We start from the raw sequence: 14,533 nt of genomic DNA, 5'->3' as shown, positions 1-14,533 counted from the left end.
CCCCCCCCCCCCCCCGCGAGCCCCCTTCCTGTCCGTGGACGAGCCTGTTCTGCACGTTTCACACCCGTGGACTCACACCCCGCGTGGCCTCTCGTGTCTGGTTCCCTCTCTGAGCGTCGTGTGTTCAGGGGTCCGTCCGTGGGGCGGCGGGGGTGGTAGACACACGTTATTTACCTGCTAGTCAGCTGGAGGACACTTGGGCTGGGTCTCCAACCCCCCGCCCCCCGGAGGTTCACTGTGCAGTTTTGAGCCCTCGCTCAGCCTTGGCTCTCGGGTGGGGGACACCAATGACCGGGAGGCCGGGGGTGCCCGTGGCCGCGGGCCCGCCGCAGCGGTGACGCTCGCTGTGCGGCAGGAGGTGCGGGAGACGCGGCGGCGGCACGAGCGCCGCCTGGTGGAGGTGGACAGCAGCCGGCAGCAGGAGTACGACTTCAAGATGGCCCAGGCGCTGGAGGAGCTGCGCAGCCAGCACGACGAGCAAGTGCGGCTGTACAAGCTGGAGCTGGAGCAGACCTACCAGGCCAAGGTGCCCGCGGCGGTGGCGGCGGCGCGCGGTGGGGGGGGGGGGGGGGCGCCCGCCCGCGTCCGCCGCCAGCCGCTCACCTGCCGGTCCGTGTCCCTTCAGCTGGACAGCGCCAAGCTGAGCTCTGACCAGAACGATAAGGCCGCCAGCGCCGCGCGGGAGGAGCTGAAGGAAGCGCGCATGCGGGTCGAGTCCCTCAGCTACCAGCTGTCCGGCCTCCAGAAGCAGGTGACTCCCCGGGGCCTGTCTGCCCGCCCCCCACCCCCCCGGCGACCCCCGCCGCTGCTGCGGGACCCCCGCTTCTGGCGTCGGGTGTAGATGCAGTGGCGAGTCACGGGCGCTGGTGATGCATGCAGCGCTCCTTCCGGCCTGGCCCGGCCGAGGGGGCCTGGGGCCCGCCGGCCACCGGAGCTCCTGGGGCTGGGTGTCTGTCCCCGGCCCGCCCCAGGAGCCTGGCCGCGTGTGCAGGAGGACGGGAAGAGAGGCGCGCAGCCGGGAGGGCTTCTCCGCGTGACCTGGCCGCCCCGACTCCTCCCCAGGCCAGTGCCGCGGAGGACCGGATTCGCGAGCTGGAGGAGACCATGGCCGGGGAGCGGGACAAGTTCCGCAAGATGTTGGATGCCAAGGAACAGGAGATGACAGAGATGCGCGACGTGATGCAGCAGCAGCTGGCCGAGTACCAGGAGCTGCTCGATGTCAAGCTGGCCCTGGACATGGAGATCAGCGCCTACCGCAAGCTCCTGGAGGGCGAGGAGGAGAGGTGGGGGGGGGGGGTGGGGCCTCGCGGGGCAGGGGCGAGGAGGACCGGGAGGCCGAGCGGGTCTGGTCCCTCGGGAGCCCTAGTCGGCCCTCCGTCCCCCAGGCTGAAGCTGACCCCCAGCCCGTCGTCGCGGATCACCGTGTCGCGGGCCACGTCGAGCAGCAGCGGCGGCAGCGTGGCGGCGGCCGGGCGCACGGGCCGCGGCAAGCGGAAGCGGCTGGAGGCGGAGGAGTCGCCGGGCTCGAGCGGCATCGGCTCTGGCGGCGGCGGCGGCGGTGGCGGCGGCGGTTTCCACCTGGCGCAGCAGGCGTCGGCCACGGGCGGCGTGGGCATCGAGGAGGTCGACCTGGAGGGCAGGTTTGTGCAGCTGAGGAACAGCTCGGACAAGGTGAGAGGCCCGCGTCCCTGGGGGTGGGGCGGGCCCCGTGGGGTTCCCCCCGAGCCGTGCGTCACGTCAGGCCGCGTGTCCCCTTTGCCAGGACCAGTCTCTGGGTAACTGGAGGATCAAGAGGCAGGTCCTGGAGGGGGAGGAGATTGCCTACAAGTTTACGCCCAAGTACGTGCTGCGCGCCGGCCAGACCGTCACGGTAGGTGGCCGCGGAAGGGCAGGTGGGCCGGCGGGGGGGGGGGGGCGTGGGGGGGGGGGGGGCGGGGGTGGCAGTAGCCGCTAGCCAGGTGCCCAATGTGACCGGGGGCCGGGATGGGGCAGGAAAGGGGATGGGGGGGGGGCGGTGGTTGAGTGACTTTGCCCCGAGAACGGCTGTTGCTTGTCACGGGTCACCCGTGTGCCACTGCTGTGCCAGCGGACCCTCCCTGGAGCCCCGTAGCACCTTGGTGACACGTCAGGGTCCCGTGGCAGAGAAGGATCCAGGTTGTCCGGGCTGGCGGGCGGGCGTTGGCGGAAGATGTTAACAGTGACGGGTGTGGACCCCTGGAGCCGACGGGCTTCTGATCCCAGCACGGCCGTCGTTCGCTGAGATGAGAGCCGTCGGCCACCGTGAACCTCAGTGTGGTGCGACGGACACCCCTCGGCAGACCCAGGGGGCAGTGATAGGGAACCGGCTGGTGGCACAGAGTACTGGGACGCCCCCTGTGTCCCCCAGGTGTGGGCAGCTGGTGCAGGAGTGGCCCATAGTCCCCCCGCGACCCTTGTGTGGAGGAGCCAGAACCGCTGGAGCACAGGCGACAGCTTCCGGACCGTCCTGGTCAACGCGGATGGGGAGGTGGGTGCCCTGGGCCTGTGGGGGCCGTCTTCTGTCCTGGCCCCGGGGTCCCTCCTGGAGCCTCCCTGACCGCACCACGGGCCGCTGTGGGAGCCCCGGGGTGGAGCTTCGGCCACAGGGCCAGCGAGGCGATCCTGGGTTTGGGGTGCTGTCCTGCGGCGCGCCGAGGCCTGGCCGGAGCATTCTCACCTGACGGCCGGCCTGTGGGCCGCGCCCTGGGCACCCGAGGGGTCAAGTGTCCACGGCTCTTCTCTCGCCCAGGAGGTGGCCATGAGAACCGTGAAGCAGTCCTCGGTGGTGCGGGAGACGGAGAACGGGGAGGAGGGAGAAGAGGAGGGAGCCGAGTTCGGCGAGGAGGATCTTTTCCATCAACAGGTAGAAGTCCCCAGGGTGGCATGCGTGGCCGCCATGTCCCCGGGGCCGTGCTGCTCCGCGGGCTGCTGCGTCTGCGCTAAGGTTCTTGGCACAGTCGGGGCCTCACCCCCTGGAAGGGCCCCACAGCCTGTGGCCAGAGATGTGCCATGGTGGTGCTGGGGGTGGAGGGGCGACATCCCTGCCTCCTGGCTCTTGCCCATTGTGAGGGCCTCAGGGTTCTGGCCCGGGGGCCCCCCAGGAGTGCGGTGTTGGCCCCCGAGTGCCGCCAGGCGGCACCGGTGTAAACCCGAGGGTCCCCCCGGCGAATGGGCTCTGTGCCACTGCTCCGGCAGCCTGAGACAGCGGGGCCTGGATGATGGTTTTGGGGGAAGGGCTCCTGGAGGGCCGCCGGGGCCTTGCCGCGGCAGCTCTAAGTCCTAAGACTGGGGTCTGACATTTCAGTTGTGTTGTGTAGCTCAGAAGGGAGATGTGGAAGGTTCTGGAACGGGGACAGTTGAGGCTGAAGCTGCTGGCCCTGTCTTCTCGCGGGATGCTGGTGCTCTGGGCTGGCGAAGGCCCTGGTCCAGCCCCTGTCTGGCAGGGGTGGGGGGGGCCACCAGCTACCTGCCTAGCCAGGCGGGCACGCTCCGGCCTCTTAGGCTGCTGGCCTTTCTTTCCAGGGGGACCCAAGGACCACCTCGAGAGGCTGCCGCGTCATGTGAACGGAACTCGCCTCATCACGTCTTTACCCAGAGCCACTGAAAACTATTTTTATATCATTGGCCGTCTTTAGTCCTTGATACATTTCTAGAGAATTTTTAAGCAAACTGCCAGGACGTGGGGGCGGGTCTCTGCCATCTGTGCTGTGGGTGGGCTTCCTCAGACCCTCCCTTCATCGCCACTGTCTGGACCTGGTTTTTTTTTTTTTTTTGGTGCCGCATTTCACCATTTGGCTGAGTTCGAGGAGGCCGAGGAACCTAATAGCTGCCGGGGGCGGGGTTTGGAGGCTGGAGGGCCTGGCGGGGGTGCAGGGGCCCGACTCTCTCCCTGCCTCTGTCTCTCCCTCGGACAGAGCGGGGCTGGCCTCTCCTCTCGGGACCAACCCGTGGGCCTTAAGTGGGCTGAGAGCAAAAATGCCCGGGAGTTTCGTTGTTGGTTAAGCTCTTTAAAAACCAAATCCAGAGCCTAGGCTGTGACCTGGAGGGGGGCCAGCGCCCCCCCCCCCCCCCCGTGGAATTTTGGCGGCTGGGCCGGAGACCAGAGCGTTGGGAGCGGGAGGTGTGGATGAGGCTCTGCTCTGACTCCGCTGGAGCGTGTGTGCGGCCGCAGGCCGGGTGTCTGTGCACGTGTCGGGGGCTCCGCGGTGAGCCCGCCTCCCTTCCTGGCCGTCGGGCCCTGGGGTTCTGGAGTTTTCTGTACTTGAGTTCCTCGGCTTGCGGGACCAGCGGGGCAGGAGACCCGGAAACCTAGGGGACAGGGACAGCGCTGTCTGGAGACTTGTCACCAGGTAAATGGCAAGGGCACAGGCGGGATAGCCTCGCCGGCGAGTGTCCACGTGTGACAGCTGCTTCCCGGGCCTCTGAGAGGAGAGCCGCCTCGGGGCGAGCCCCCGCCCCCTTCTCCAACTCTGTGCCTTGTGCACGGGGCTGAGTGCGGGTCCCCACCGGCTCCCGCGTGCTCGCGTGTCCCGCTGCCCTGGCTTCTGTGGGCGACTTCCTTCCCTGACGGCCGTGCTGGTGCCGGCCGGTTCCTGCAGGGCGGCTCCCGGTCACCTCGCCGGCCCCCCCCCTGCACTCGCTGACCGTTCATCCCCCCTCCCACATAGATACACAGAAGTTATTTTTTTAATGGATATTTATTTTTTTACATTGGTCAGTGCTCAGATTGCCGGATCCCACTTCAGGGCTCGAGGCAGGGTCACTGGGACAGTCCCCCGAGGGGGTGGAGGGTGGCCAGCTCGGTGGACGCTGAGGCCGCAGACAGCAAATTCCTTCAGAAAGCGCAGCTCAAGTCTTAAAGACGAAATACTGAGCCATGGAGGCACGCTGCCCCCAAAAGGTAGCACGTTTACCAAGCTGGCCCCTCCCACTCGCCCCAGGCAGGGAGCCCCGGTGTGCGGTCCCTGCGGTCCCCACCCGTCTCCCTTTCCTTGGAAACTGCCTGTGGCCAGAGGGTCAGAGGCTTGTAGGCTAGCGAACAGTCTGCCGCATCTAGGGTCAGCTTTAGGTCAGGTACTTTGCGTGGCCACCGGAGCCCCCAGGGTGTGAACTTGGTTTTTCTCGTGAAGGGAAATGTCTCACCGCTACCCCTCCCCCGTTTCTGGTGGGTCCTGGGGTTGGGGGGGGGGAGGGCTCGCCTGCCACGATGATGCACCACCCTCCGCCCCACGCGTGACCTTCCCCAGGAGTGCTTCCGGGCCCCCGAGGCCCTAAGGTGGTGCCCCCACACCCGCATCACAGGAACTGCATGCGCAGTGAGGGTCTGGAGCTCAGACGCAGAGGCATCAGGCGGGTCGTGGTGGGGGTCTCCAAAGTCTGCACTGGTCTCAGCCACATCTTGCAGGGAGGGGAGAGGCGACGGTGGACAGGGAGTGGGCCCCATCGTTCCCATGGGCCCAGATGCCTCATGGCATCCTTTTCGGTTCCGGCAGGGCCTCCAGGTGCACGGGTAGGGCTTGCTCCTGGCAGGTGACATTTGTCCTTTCCAGGCCCGCTTCCAGCCTTTCCCCCCAGCCCGTGGTGGCCTGGCCTTCCCCCTCCCCCCCAACCCGTGGTGGCCTGGCCTTCCCCCTCCCCCCCAACCCGTGGTGGCCTGGCCTTCCCCCTCCCCCCCAACCCGTGGTGGCCTGGCGGAGGTCCCGAGTGGAGGGGTGAAAGGGCCCAGGCACCGTGGTGTCCTTGTCTGGTGGGGGGGGAAGGTAAACTAGGGACCCTTGGTGACTGCAGGAGGATGGCGGCCGTTGGTAAGGGAGTATTTGGAAATCCAGAACGGAATCCAACGTTCAGGTGTCAGCGCTGGCCTGGGAAACAGTCTGCAGTTGTCATTCTTAGCTTTAAGCCGCTTTAAACGATGCGGGAGCGAATGATTCCTTTGTCCGAGCCCCACTCGCTAACCGGGCGCCCGGGCCAGCGGCACCCCCGCTGGGGTCTCGCCCCGCGGCCCGCGCCCCGACGGATCATCAGCACAACCTGCCGTGGGGCCGGCTGGGCGGACGGCTTCTAAGGACTTGCATGCCAAACGTGTGGTCTTTTTCTTTCTCCAATGATTTGTAATATGCATTTTATGACCGGAAACTTTTTGTACAACACTCCAATAAACATTTTGATTTTAAGTTCTGCCCCCGAGTCTACTCTGACGCGGCTGCCCCAGACCGGGGACGGAGGGGGGCATACGAGACGGCGGGACACTCCCTGGCAGCGACCCGCGTCGGTGTGCCCGAGCTTCAGCGGCCGGGCTGCGCCTTCGGTCACGCGACACGCCCGGCGCTCTGTGCACATGCGCCGCGGGATCCGCAGGACGAGCCGGGGACGTTTTCTGCCGGCCCGGGGCCTCGAAACCAAAAGCTGCCGGCGCAGAAGGTGACTCCTATCCGCGCATGCGCAAAGGTGGAAGCACAGCTTTGTGGGGGTCGTAGTCAAACAAGCCCGGACTCCATTTCCCGTGGTGCCCTGGGGGGGGCAACTTCCGGCGCGGGTACGGGTCGGCGCACGCGGTCTCGGTTCGGTTGACTTTGCGGAGCCATGGAGGGTGGCTTCGGCTCGGACTTCGGGAGCTCCGGCGGCGGCAAACTGGACCCGGGGCTCATCATGGAGCAGGTGAAGGTGCAGATCGCCGTGGCTAACGCGCAGGAGCTGCTGCAGGTCCGGGGTCGGGCCGGGGCGGGCGCCGAGGGCAGTGGGGTCCACCGGGCGCGGGTGTCGCGGCTGAGTTCGCGTTGTCCCCACAGAGGATGACGGACAAGTGCTTCCGGAAGTGCATCGGGAAGCCGGGGGGCTCCCTGGACAATTCGGAGCAGGTGAGGCGCGTGGGGCCGCGTGGAGGCAAGTACGCGTGCGCGGATCAACGGGCGTCGCGGTGGGACGAGTGCGCGTGCGCGGACCGCTGCCTGGGGTGGGGCGCTGGTCCGGCCGTAGCTGAGCCGAGCCGCGCCCCCTTCCCGCCCGCAGAAGTGTATCGCCATGTGCATGGACCGCTACATGGACGCCTGGAACACCGTGTCCCGCGCCTACAACTCGCGGCTACAGCGGGAGCGAGCCAACATGTGACCCCCCCCTCCCCCCCGCGCCGCGTCCGGCCCCGCGGGCTCCCGGCAGGCCCCCACCCCAACCCCCTTTTCCGTTTCCATAAAGGCCCTTTGTGAAGCGGGGGCCCGCCTGTGCATCCTGCCTGCCCGTGGTTCCTGAGGACGAGACCGGTGCCGCCACACTGGGGTCGTCGCTCCCTCGGGTCGTGGGGGGCCCTGGGACTTCCCAGATTGCAGGCGGCGTGGCTGGCCCCTGCGGGGTCCAGGCTCACTGTGCACCTGGGGCGGAGAATCCGCCCTGGGACCTGGGGGCATAGTCAGGCCCCACCTGGCCGTGGCCACCTGAAGGTGGGGGCCAATAAGGGAGATGCGGAGAGCACCCGATCGGTGTTCCCTGGAGGGGGTCTCTGCGGGAGGTGGCCCGGCGTGTTCCCGGGTCCCCTGACCGGCCTGCGCCTCTTTACCCTCTGTGCCTCTGGTTTCCAATGACCATGACGGGGAGCCGGTTGCTCACGCGAAAGGCAACTTGGAGAGGAGGCTTGGCCCGACCCCCCCCCCCCCCCCCGCTCCGGCGCCAAAGACGGAGGGTAGTCCTGCCCCGGGGAGGCCTTGCTGCCCCTCCCCCGCACCTCCCATATCTGGGCCCCGGGTGAACAGCAGCCGAACGGTCCCTGCTGTGATACGGAGGTGCTGAGCCATCAGGCTAGGGACAAGGGGCTGTTTATTGGATCCAAATAAGCAGCAAACGTGCACCCGGTTACCCGCAGCCCCCTAGCCCCCCGCCCGCCCACCACCTAGACTCTCCTCCTCGGGCAGAGGGGCCAGCCGGTTCCTGGCGCCGTCACCTCTCGTCCCGGGCGTGTGCAGCCACGTGCTGGCGGTCACTCCTGGATGTTCTGCCCGATCCAGCCTCTGACGGCAGCCACCCGAGTATAGACCCCTGGGAAGTGGGGCCGCCCACAGCCGTACCCCCAGCTGGTGACCCCAGTTAGCACCCACCGGCCAGAGGGCTCCCTGCAGGCCAGGGGTCCCCCGGCGTCGCCCTGAGGGAAGGAGAGGAAAGGCTTTAAGAGCAGGCCACTACCTCCCCCATAGTAGCCCTTGGGCCCGGGTCCTTTTCCTCGTGAGCTTATTTTCTGGGAAAGGGGTTCTAGCTTAGGATGACCCGTTCATGCAGACATTCATGGACACTCGGTATTTCCCCCGGGCTGAATGGGGGCCTCACGCGGCAGTCACTGCCCAGCCCACGTCCCCATCCCGCCGGGGCCGGGCCGGGGAGGGGGGCGGGGGATGCCGAGGCGCCGAAACCGGCTCATAACGGATGCCCAATAAACGGTGGTCGAGTGAAAATTCCTCCAGGGTCAGAAAAGGTGCCCTGCTTGGTGGGCTTGAGAGGGCGGCGCCGGAGGGTCCTGCCGCGGTGACGACTTCGCCCCGCCACGCCCCCCTTGCCCTCTGCGTGTGGGACCTGGGTCCCGAGAAGCGCCCGCTTCCGCTGCAGAGTGCGCTCACCGAACAGCTGTCCACGCCGCCCTGCGGGAAACCGGCGCACAGCATGCGACTGCTGATCTGCACCGGGTAGAAGCGGCGGCACGTCTGCTCGCTGAGGAGGCGCACGGCCGCCTTCTGCAGCTGCCGCGCCATCGAGCCTGCGGGAGAAACGGGAGCCGTGGGCCGAGGGCCCTCTCGCCGCGGCGGGGGGAGGGGGGGCAGCCGAGCCTACCTCCCTCGCGCACCGAGCCCCAGCCGGTGATGACGCAGCGCGCACCGTCGGGGGGCCGCGGCGTGGGCTCGGGCAGGCAGATGGGCCGCACCAGGCGGCCGCGGCGCACGGGCCCCGCCAGCTCGAGCAGCGCCACGTCGTAGTCGAGCGTGTAGAGGTTGTAGAAGGGGTGTTTGTAGATGCGCGCCACCCGCTCCAGCTGCCCCTCGGCGCCACTCAGGAACGGCGTGCCCAGGAAGGCCGCCCACTGCTTGGGGTCCCCGTAGCTGCGGGGCGCGCGGGGACAGGCGTCGGCCCGAATCCCCGCGCTCCGGGCGCGCCCCCCCCCCCCATCTGGAAATGGGGCTGTCGTCGCTTCACCCTAGGACGGCGGGGAGGGTGCGGGGGTCCCGTGCCTGGAGTGAGTGCTACCGCGCACGGAGGTGACACCACAAGCGTATCCGTCCCCGTCAAGTATTAGGGCTCTGGCCCTGGGAGGCGCGCTGCGCGTTTCTCTGGAGGACAGGGCCCCTAGCCTGGTCCACCCTACGAGCGCCCTACCGGGAAGGGGACTCACCACTGGGTGGCCTTTGGGTCTGGTGCCAAGTGCCAGCGGGGGGGCCCAAGGTGGGAGTGTTCCATCGTTCCCCAGAGACTTCCGCTCCCGCCCTGCCCTGCCCGTGGCTGCAGACCTGGGCCCCTGGTGCCGGGAGAGGCCATGGCCAGGGTTCGGGGTGGGGGGACTGCGGTGCCGCACGGCCAGGGGAGGGGCTGTATAGAGGAGGGGCCGGTCTGGGGCGGTGGGTGCCAGTGGCTGGGGAGGGCATTTGGGGCCAAAGCGTGGACAGGCGACGCGGTGAGTTTTCAGACAAGGCGCTCCAGTGAAGCGCACAGGCCAGGGGCGTTGGGGCGGCCGGACTCACACATCGAAGCAGTGCGCCGCCGACAGCAGCCACCTCTCGGCCACCAGGACGGCCCCGCAGCGGTGCTCCCGGCGCCGCAGCCACAGGCTCACCTGCCACGGCCACTCCCCGCGGGCCGCGGCGCTGCCGCCCACGATCCTGGTCATCGCTGCCACCGGTGCCAGACCACAGTCTGCGGGGGAGTCGGGTGACAGATCGGTGGGTGAGCGCATCCCCGCCTGAGCGCGCAGGGTAGGAGGAGCCCACACTAGGTTGGGGGACCTGCCTCGGGAAACCTCCGCTGTCAGGAACACTGGGCCTGGTGGTTAGGCCTGTAAATGAGGCTTCTCTGAGCTTTTCTCAAATAGTATTTGAAATGCATTTTAGGTTTGCCTCCTACGTGGCTCAGGGCCAGCCCAGCAACTCTGCTCACCTCCCTCTCCTCACCAGGCGTCTCCCACTGCCCTAGTAGCCAAGTTCCTTGCTGCCCCGGGGCCTTTGCACACCCTAGGCTGCCGCCCAGTAGGCCCCTTCCCTGTCCCAACAGCTCCTGCACTGCCCTGGATGCCCTCTCTGGGCATCTCCCCTTACTGGGGTTCTGTGTGACTCAGTATCCTTCCCTCAGCACTTCCTCCAGGCTGTGACATGTATCACTCCCCCTCCCCCAGCACAAGATGCCCTCTCCGAACACTACTGCAGACAGAGCAAACTGGTGGTTGTAAGGGGTGCTGCAGGAACCCTTACCACCCATAGGGGCACCCAGGGACCTGCCCTATCATTCCCACAAGGAATTTCCCGCCTCCGGAACAGTCCTCCTTCCCCAGCCCGCCTTTCCTGCCCTTCAGCTTCCTGTCCCAACCTCAGCTGGAAGGGGAGAACGGAGAGATGGGGGGGGCCACCTGCCCGGTTCCCTCTCAGCCCCACCCCCAACACGCCAACACCATGGGGATCTTGCCCAAGACCAGGAGGCCTGGGGAATCTGATGGAAACAGCTCCTCTCCTGGAAGTGCCCCCCCACGCTGAACAACGCGAGAATGTGTGCCATTCCAGGGGGCTTCCTCACCTCCACTGGAGGCCAAGTTAAGAACTTGGCTGTGACTATTAGAACAGTAAAAATCACCAGGGCGGGAGGCCAGACCCAGATAAAGCCGGCTACAGAGACAGTGTTTCTGCCAAGAACAAGCAGCGGCAGCTGTGAAGTATCCCTGAGTGTCCCTGCTGGAAGCTTCCCCGCACCCAGACCAGCAGAAACTGCCGTCAGGAACCAGAGCCACGTGAACAGAAGACCCCCTTTGGCCTGGGACCTTGGTCTCCTTTCCGGTCCAGGTGCATAACTTCTCAGCGGGTTCTGGACTGGATTCTCCGCATCCGTCTTAACTTTGTGTTGCCAGGGAAACAGGACCTGGGTCCCCCTGAAAGGGTCTAGACGACCCTTGCCCGGACCCCTGGCATGTGGCCGACTGGGCCCGCAGCCAACAGAGACTGCTTCTCTTCAATGCCATCCACCCCCTCTGTGCCCCCAGACCCTTCCTTGGTCTGGGAGCCGTGCGATGGTTCTGAAGGTGTGCGGGCTGCCTCGCTACAGCGAGCCCCTAAACCTGGCTTTGTGGGCACAGGTCCGTGCCTGAGCGACCCAGGCTCATCGGGCCACGTGTGCACACGTCCATGTGTGTGCGAGGGAAAGAGAAGAGACTAGGGAAGAGAAGGCGACACATCCTTAAAGATAGTGACCATGAGCACTTTCCCCCAGCTCCTGTGTCCTGGGGTTAGACCAGACGCACACACCCCTGCCACCCCTGAACAGGACAGTGGGGATCCAGGCGGCCCAGGGAGGGACCCTGATGCAGGAGGGAAGCAGGGAAACCCCCCTGGGTCGCAGTCTCTATAGGGGAGTCGGTGAGGATGCTGGAGATGGGGACTTGGAACAGCCGGGAATTCTGGGAAACTCCCCAGAAGGAAGGGAAGTGGATGCAGCCGGCAGAGGCCCGCAGCCCCACGTGCTGAACCCCCGGGACTCCCAGAAGCGTGCTCGGTCCCTCCCTGCTGACCCGCTCCCCGCCTGAATGAAGCCAGACTCCGTCCCTCAGCATCTGGACACGAGCACAACGTTCACGTCTGCTGGGGGCAGGCGGGGGCGGCGTGCCCGGGGCCCTCCCCCATCCCCCCACCCCGCCTCCACCCTACTTGGTAGGGCCCCTCCTCTGTGGCAGCACTTCCTCTCTGAGTTTTGCGACCTACCACTCGGTCCCTTGAAACTGACACGGGGGGGGGGGTGGGGTGGGGAGGGTTGGCAGGGCAGGAGTGGGATGGTTGCTAAGACAGGGGTCCCGCCAGCACACCCCGCGCCCCACAGAAGCCAGGCCTTGTCCTGCCCTTGGTTCCCCACGACGCTGCAGCCAGTATGAAGCTGGCCGCTCGTGATGGCGTTTTACTCCGGACCTGCCACCACACGTTCGTACCTTCTGATCACTGTTTAATAAAAAAACGCTTTAGTCACGCACGAAGGAGCTCAAAGGCACGTTCTCCGTCAGTATCTCTCTGGGCTCGTTCTGCCAAGATGGGCTGAGCCAATTTAGCCAGGGGCCCCTGAGCGGGGCCTGTGGGGTCAGCTGGGGCCAGCACAGTCCCCTTTTCACTCCTGCCTGCCAGGGACTGTGTGTGTGCGTCGCCAACGTCTGGTTCCCTGCCGCGCCGCATGGCATCGCACGGCAGGCTCGGCCCAGGGCGGCCCAGAGGAGGGTTTCAAGCATGGACGACGGGTGCCTGGACGTCCGTGATGACCCTCCCGCCGGGCACTTCCCCACATGCCCTGGTGCCTCAGAAAAGTCTCCGTTTTGTAACAGGAGCAGACAGCGGCGCCTGGGTGGCCGTCAATTGAGCGTCCACCTCTTGGTTTCAGCTCAAGTCGTGGTCTCAGGGTCGTGGGATCGAGCCCCACATTGGGCTCATGTTGGGCACAGCGCACAGCCTGCTTGGGATTCTCTCTCTGTCCCTCTCCTTTTGCCCCTCCCCAACCCGTGCACACTCTCTCAAAATAAATAATAAATAAGCATTAAAAAAATAAAGGAGTGCCCGGGTGGCTCAGTTGGTTGAGTGTCCAGCTTTGGCTCAGGTCATGGTTTCATGGTTCATGAGTTCAAGCCCCGTGTCAGGCTCTGTGCTGACAGCTCAGAGCCTGGAGCCTGTTTCGGATTCTGTGTCTCCCTCTCTCTGCCCCGCTGTCTCAAAAATAAACAGTAAAAAATTTTTTTAATAAAAAATAGGGGCACCTGGGTGGCTCAGTAGGTTAAGCATCTGGCTTCAGCCAGGGTCATGGTCTTGTGGTTTGTGGGTTCAAGGCCGACATCAAATTTTGCGCTGACAGTGCAAAGCCTGCTTGGGATTCTGTCTTCCTCTCTCTCTGCCCCTCCCCGACTTGGGCTCTCTCTCTATGTGAATAAACAGACTTAAAAAAATTAAAAATGAATAACTAACTAAATAACAAATAACACAGGAGCAGACAGGGGCTTGGGGCCAAGGCATCCGCCACTAGACAACATACATCTGGCCAACCAGTGCCCGTGTCCCTGGCTCTCAGGACTGTGTGTGTGTGGGGGGTGCTGATCCAGTGTGACAGGTGTCCTTACAGGTGACGACATGAGGACACAAACACGCACAGGGACGGTCCCATGAGGACACGGACAAGGGAGAGCACAGTGTCTACACAGACTTCTGACCTCCAGCCTGGGTGAGAACAAGCGTCTGTTGGTGAAGCCTGCCCCCACCCTCCACGCACTGTGGCCCCTGTGACGTTAACAGCGTGAGCAGACCCACACGGGACCCCTGCCACCCGCACATCACTCCACTCGCCCCAGTACCTGGTGGCTGGAAGCCCACGGTGGTCCTCGGGGCGTCTGGGAGGGGTGTCTGTCCCCCAGCAGTGGCGCTTACGGTGGCTGCAGTCATGTTGGCGGGCTGGCTGGTTGCCCTGCTGGTGGCCGAGGGGGTGGCTGTGCTGGCCGGGACTCCCGGGACTGTGAAGGCCGCTGCCGTCCCAGAGGACTGCCTGGTGGCGGGGGTCCTCGTGGTGGGGAGGAGCCCGGAGGACATGGTGTCCAGGATCCAGCCCTTCAGCCTGGTGATTCGAGCGTACACGCCAGGTCTCCGGGCCTGAGCGCAGCCGACCCCCCAGCTCACAATCCCCGCCAGGTAAAACACACCGGGGGCCTCCTCGCAGGCCAGGGGTCCCCCGGAGTCGCCCTGAAAGGGAAGGAAGGAGAAGGTGAGCTACATCTGTTGTGGCCATCATTTCACATGGTGCGTGAGACCACACGCTGTCCGCCCCCAGCACACGCGATGATGCAGATCACTTATTCCTCCGAGACTTGGGGGGGGGGGGGTGGAGAGGGGAGGAAGTTAAAGGAAGAAAGTAAAGATCTGGCTGTGACCCTGCAGCGCCTTCCCTGCAGGGGCCACCGCCTGGCCCTCCAGCCTTCCCATGGGTGGCTGAGACCCATCAATGGAGCAGGAGACACGGCACGGGGGCTCCGGAGACCTGGCTTCAGACCTTGCATGACCTTGATCAAGTCACTTCTCTCTCAACTTCAATTTTTCCTGCTTTTGTTCTTGAGATGTAAAAAAAAAAAAAAAAACGCAGAAAACCCAATCTCTGCTCATTAGCCGCCAGCCTTTTTCCTATGCGTTTCAAAAAAAATTACACCAGTAACATACTGCTCTTCCTTTAAAAAGAAAAAAAAACACTTTTTTTTTTAAAGTTTATTTTTGAGAGAGGGAGAGAGAGCGGGAAAGGGGCAGAGGGAGAGACAGAATCCCCAGCAGGTTCCATG

At 65.2% G+C, this 14,533-nt stretch overlaps 3 protein-coding genes and 1 long non-coding RNA gene across 5 annotated transcripts in view; 3 read left to right on the top strand and 1 right to left on the bottom strand.

Moving 5' to 3' along the window:
• LMNB2 (lamin B2) overlaps positions 1 to 6,191 on the top strand; it is a gene marked incomplete at its 5' end in the record, with an annotated part of 19,905 nt that extends 13,714 nt beyond the window's left edge. Inside the window, 8 exons of the mRNA XM_040461710.1 lie at positions 356 to 526; positions 626 to 751; positions 1,063 to 1,283; positions 1,386 to 1,671; positions 1,763 to 1,870; positions 2,387 to 2,506; positions 2,768 to 2,881; positions 3,541 to 6,191. Of these exons, the coding sequence (XP_040317644.1) occupies positions 356 to 526; positions 626 to 751; positions 1,063 to 1,283; positions 1,386 to 1,671; positions 1,763 to 1,870; positions 2,387 to 2,506; positions 2,768 to 2,881; positions 3,541 to 3,582 (1,188 nt within the window). The remainder of the gene's footprint in view (positions 1 to 355; positions 527 to 625; positions 752 to 1,062; positions 1,284 to 1,385; positions 1,672 to 1,762; positions 1,871 to 2,386; positions 2,507 to 2,767; positions 2,882 to 3,540) is intronic.
• A 260-nt stretch (positions 6,192 to 6,451) lies between these two features.
• TIMM13 (translocase of inner mitochondrial membrane 13) lies at positions 6,452 to 12,043 on the top strand. Of its 2 annotated transcripts, none has more exons than XM_040461776.1 (3): positions 6,452 to 6,720; positions 6,807 to 6,875; positions 10,553 to 12,043. In XM_040461776.1, exons 1-3 carry the CDS (start codon positions 6,601 to 6,603, stop codon positions 10,688 to 10,690), a joined length of 327 nt encoding a protein of 108 aa, XP_040317710.1. In that variant the 5' UTR covers positions 6,452 to 6,600; the 3' UTR covers positions 10,691 to 12,043. The 2 variants fall into 2 exon arrangements, with proteins under 2 accessions (XP_040317710.1, XP_040317711.1); XM_040461777.1 differs by lacking the exon at positions 10,553 to 12,043 and adding an exon at positions 7,027 to 8,456 and having other exon boundaries at positions 6,516 to 6,720.
• The window catches only part of TMPRSS9 (transmembrane serine protease 9), a 50,224-nt gene continuing 43,498 nt past the window's right edge, over positions 7,808 to 14,533 (bottom strand). Inside the window, exons 15-19 of the mRNA XM_040461774.1 lie at positions 13,565 to 13,946; positions 9,729 to 9,900; positions 8,827 to 9,092; positions 8,616 to 8,752; positions 7,808 to 8,146 (exon numbers count right to left, since the gene is read on the bottom strand). Coding sequence (XP_040317708.1) covers positions 7,985 to 8,146; positions 8,616 to 8,752; positions 8,827 to 9,092; positions 9,729 to 9,900; positions 13,565 to 13,946 — 1,119 coding nt within the window. The 3' untranslated portion in view covers positions 7,808 to 7,984. The remainder of the gene's footprint in view (positions 8,147 to 8,615; positions 8,753 to 8,826; positions 9,093 to 9,728; positions 9,901 to 13,564; positions 13,947 to 14,533) is intronic.
• Positions 13,104 to 14,442, top strand: LOC121021436 (uncharacterized). The gene is made up of 2 exons (XR_005786540.1): positions 13,104 to 13,434; positions 14,156 to 14,442. It is a non-coding gene; the product is annotated as an uncharacterized LOC121021436 (long non-coding RNA).

This window comes from Herpailurus yagouaroundi, unplaced genomic scaffold, assembly GCF_014898765.1.
Source record: "Herpailurus yagouaroundi ecotype Mexico unplaced genomic scaffold, PumYag 295, whole genome shotgun sequence".
NCBI classification, from domain to species: domain Eukaryota; kingdom Metazoa; phylum Chordata; class Mammalia; order Carnivora; family Felidae; genus Herpailurus; species Herpailurus yagouaroundi.
Note: the sequence above shows the minus strand (reverse complement) of the source record. Positions and strands in the feature narration are given on the sequence as shown.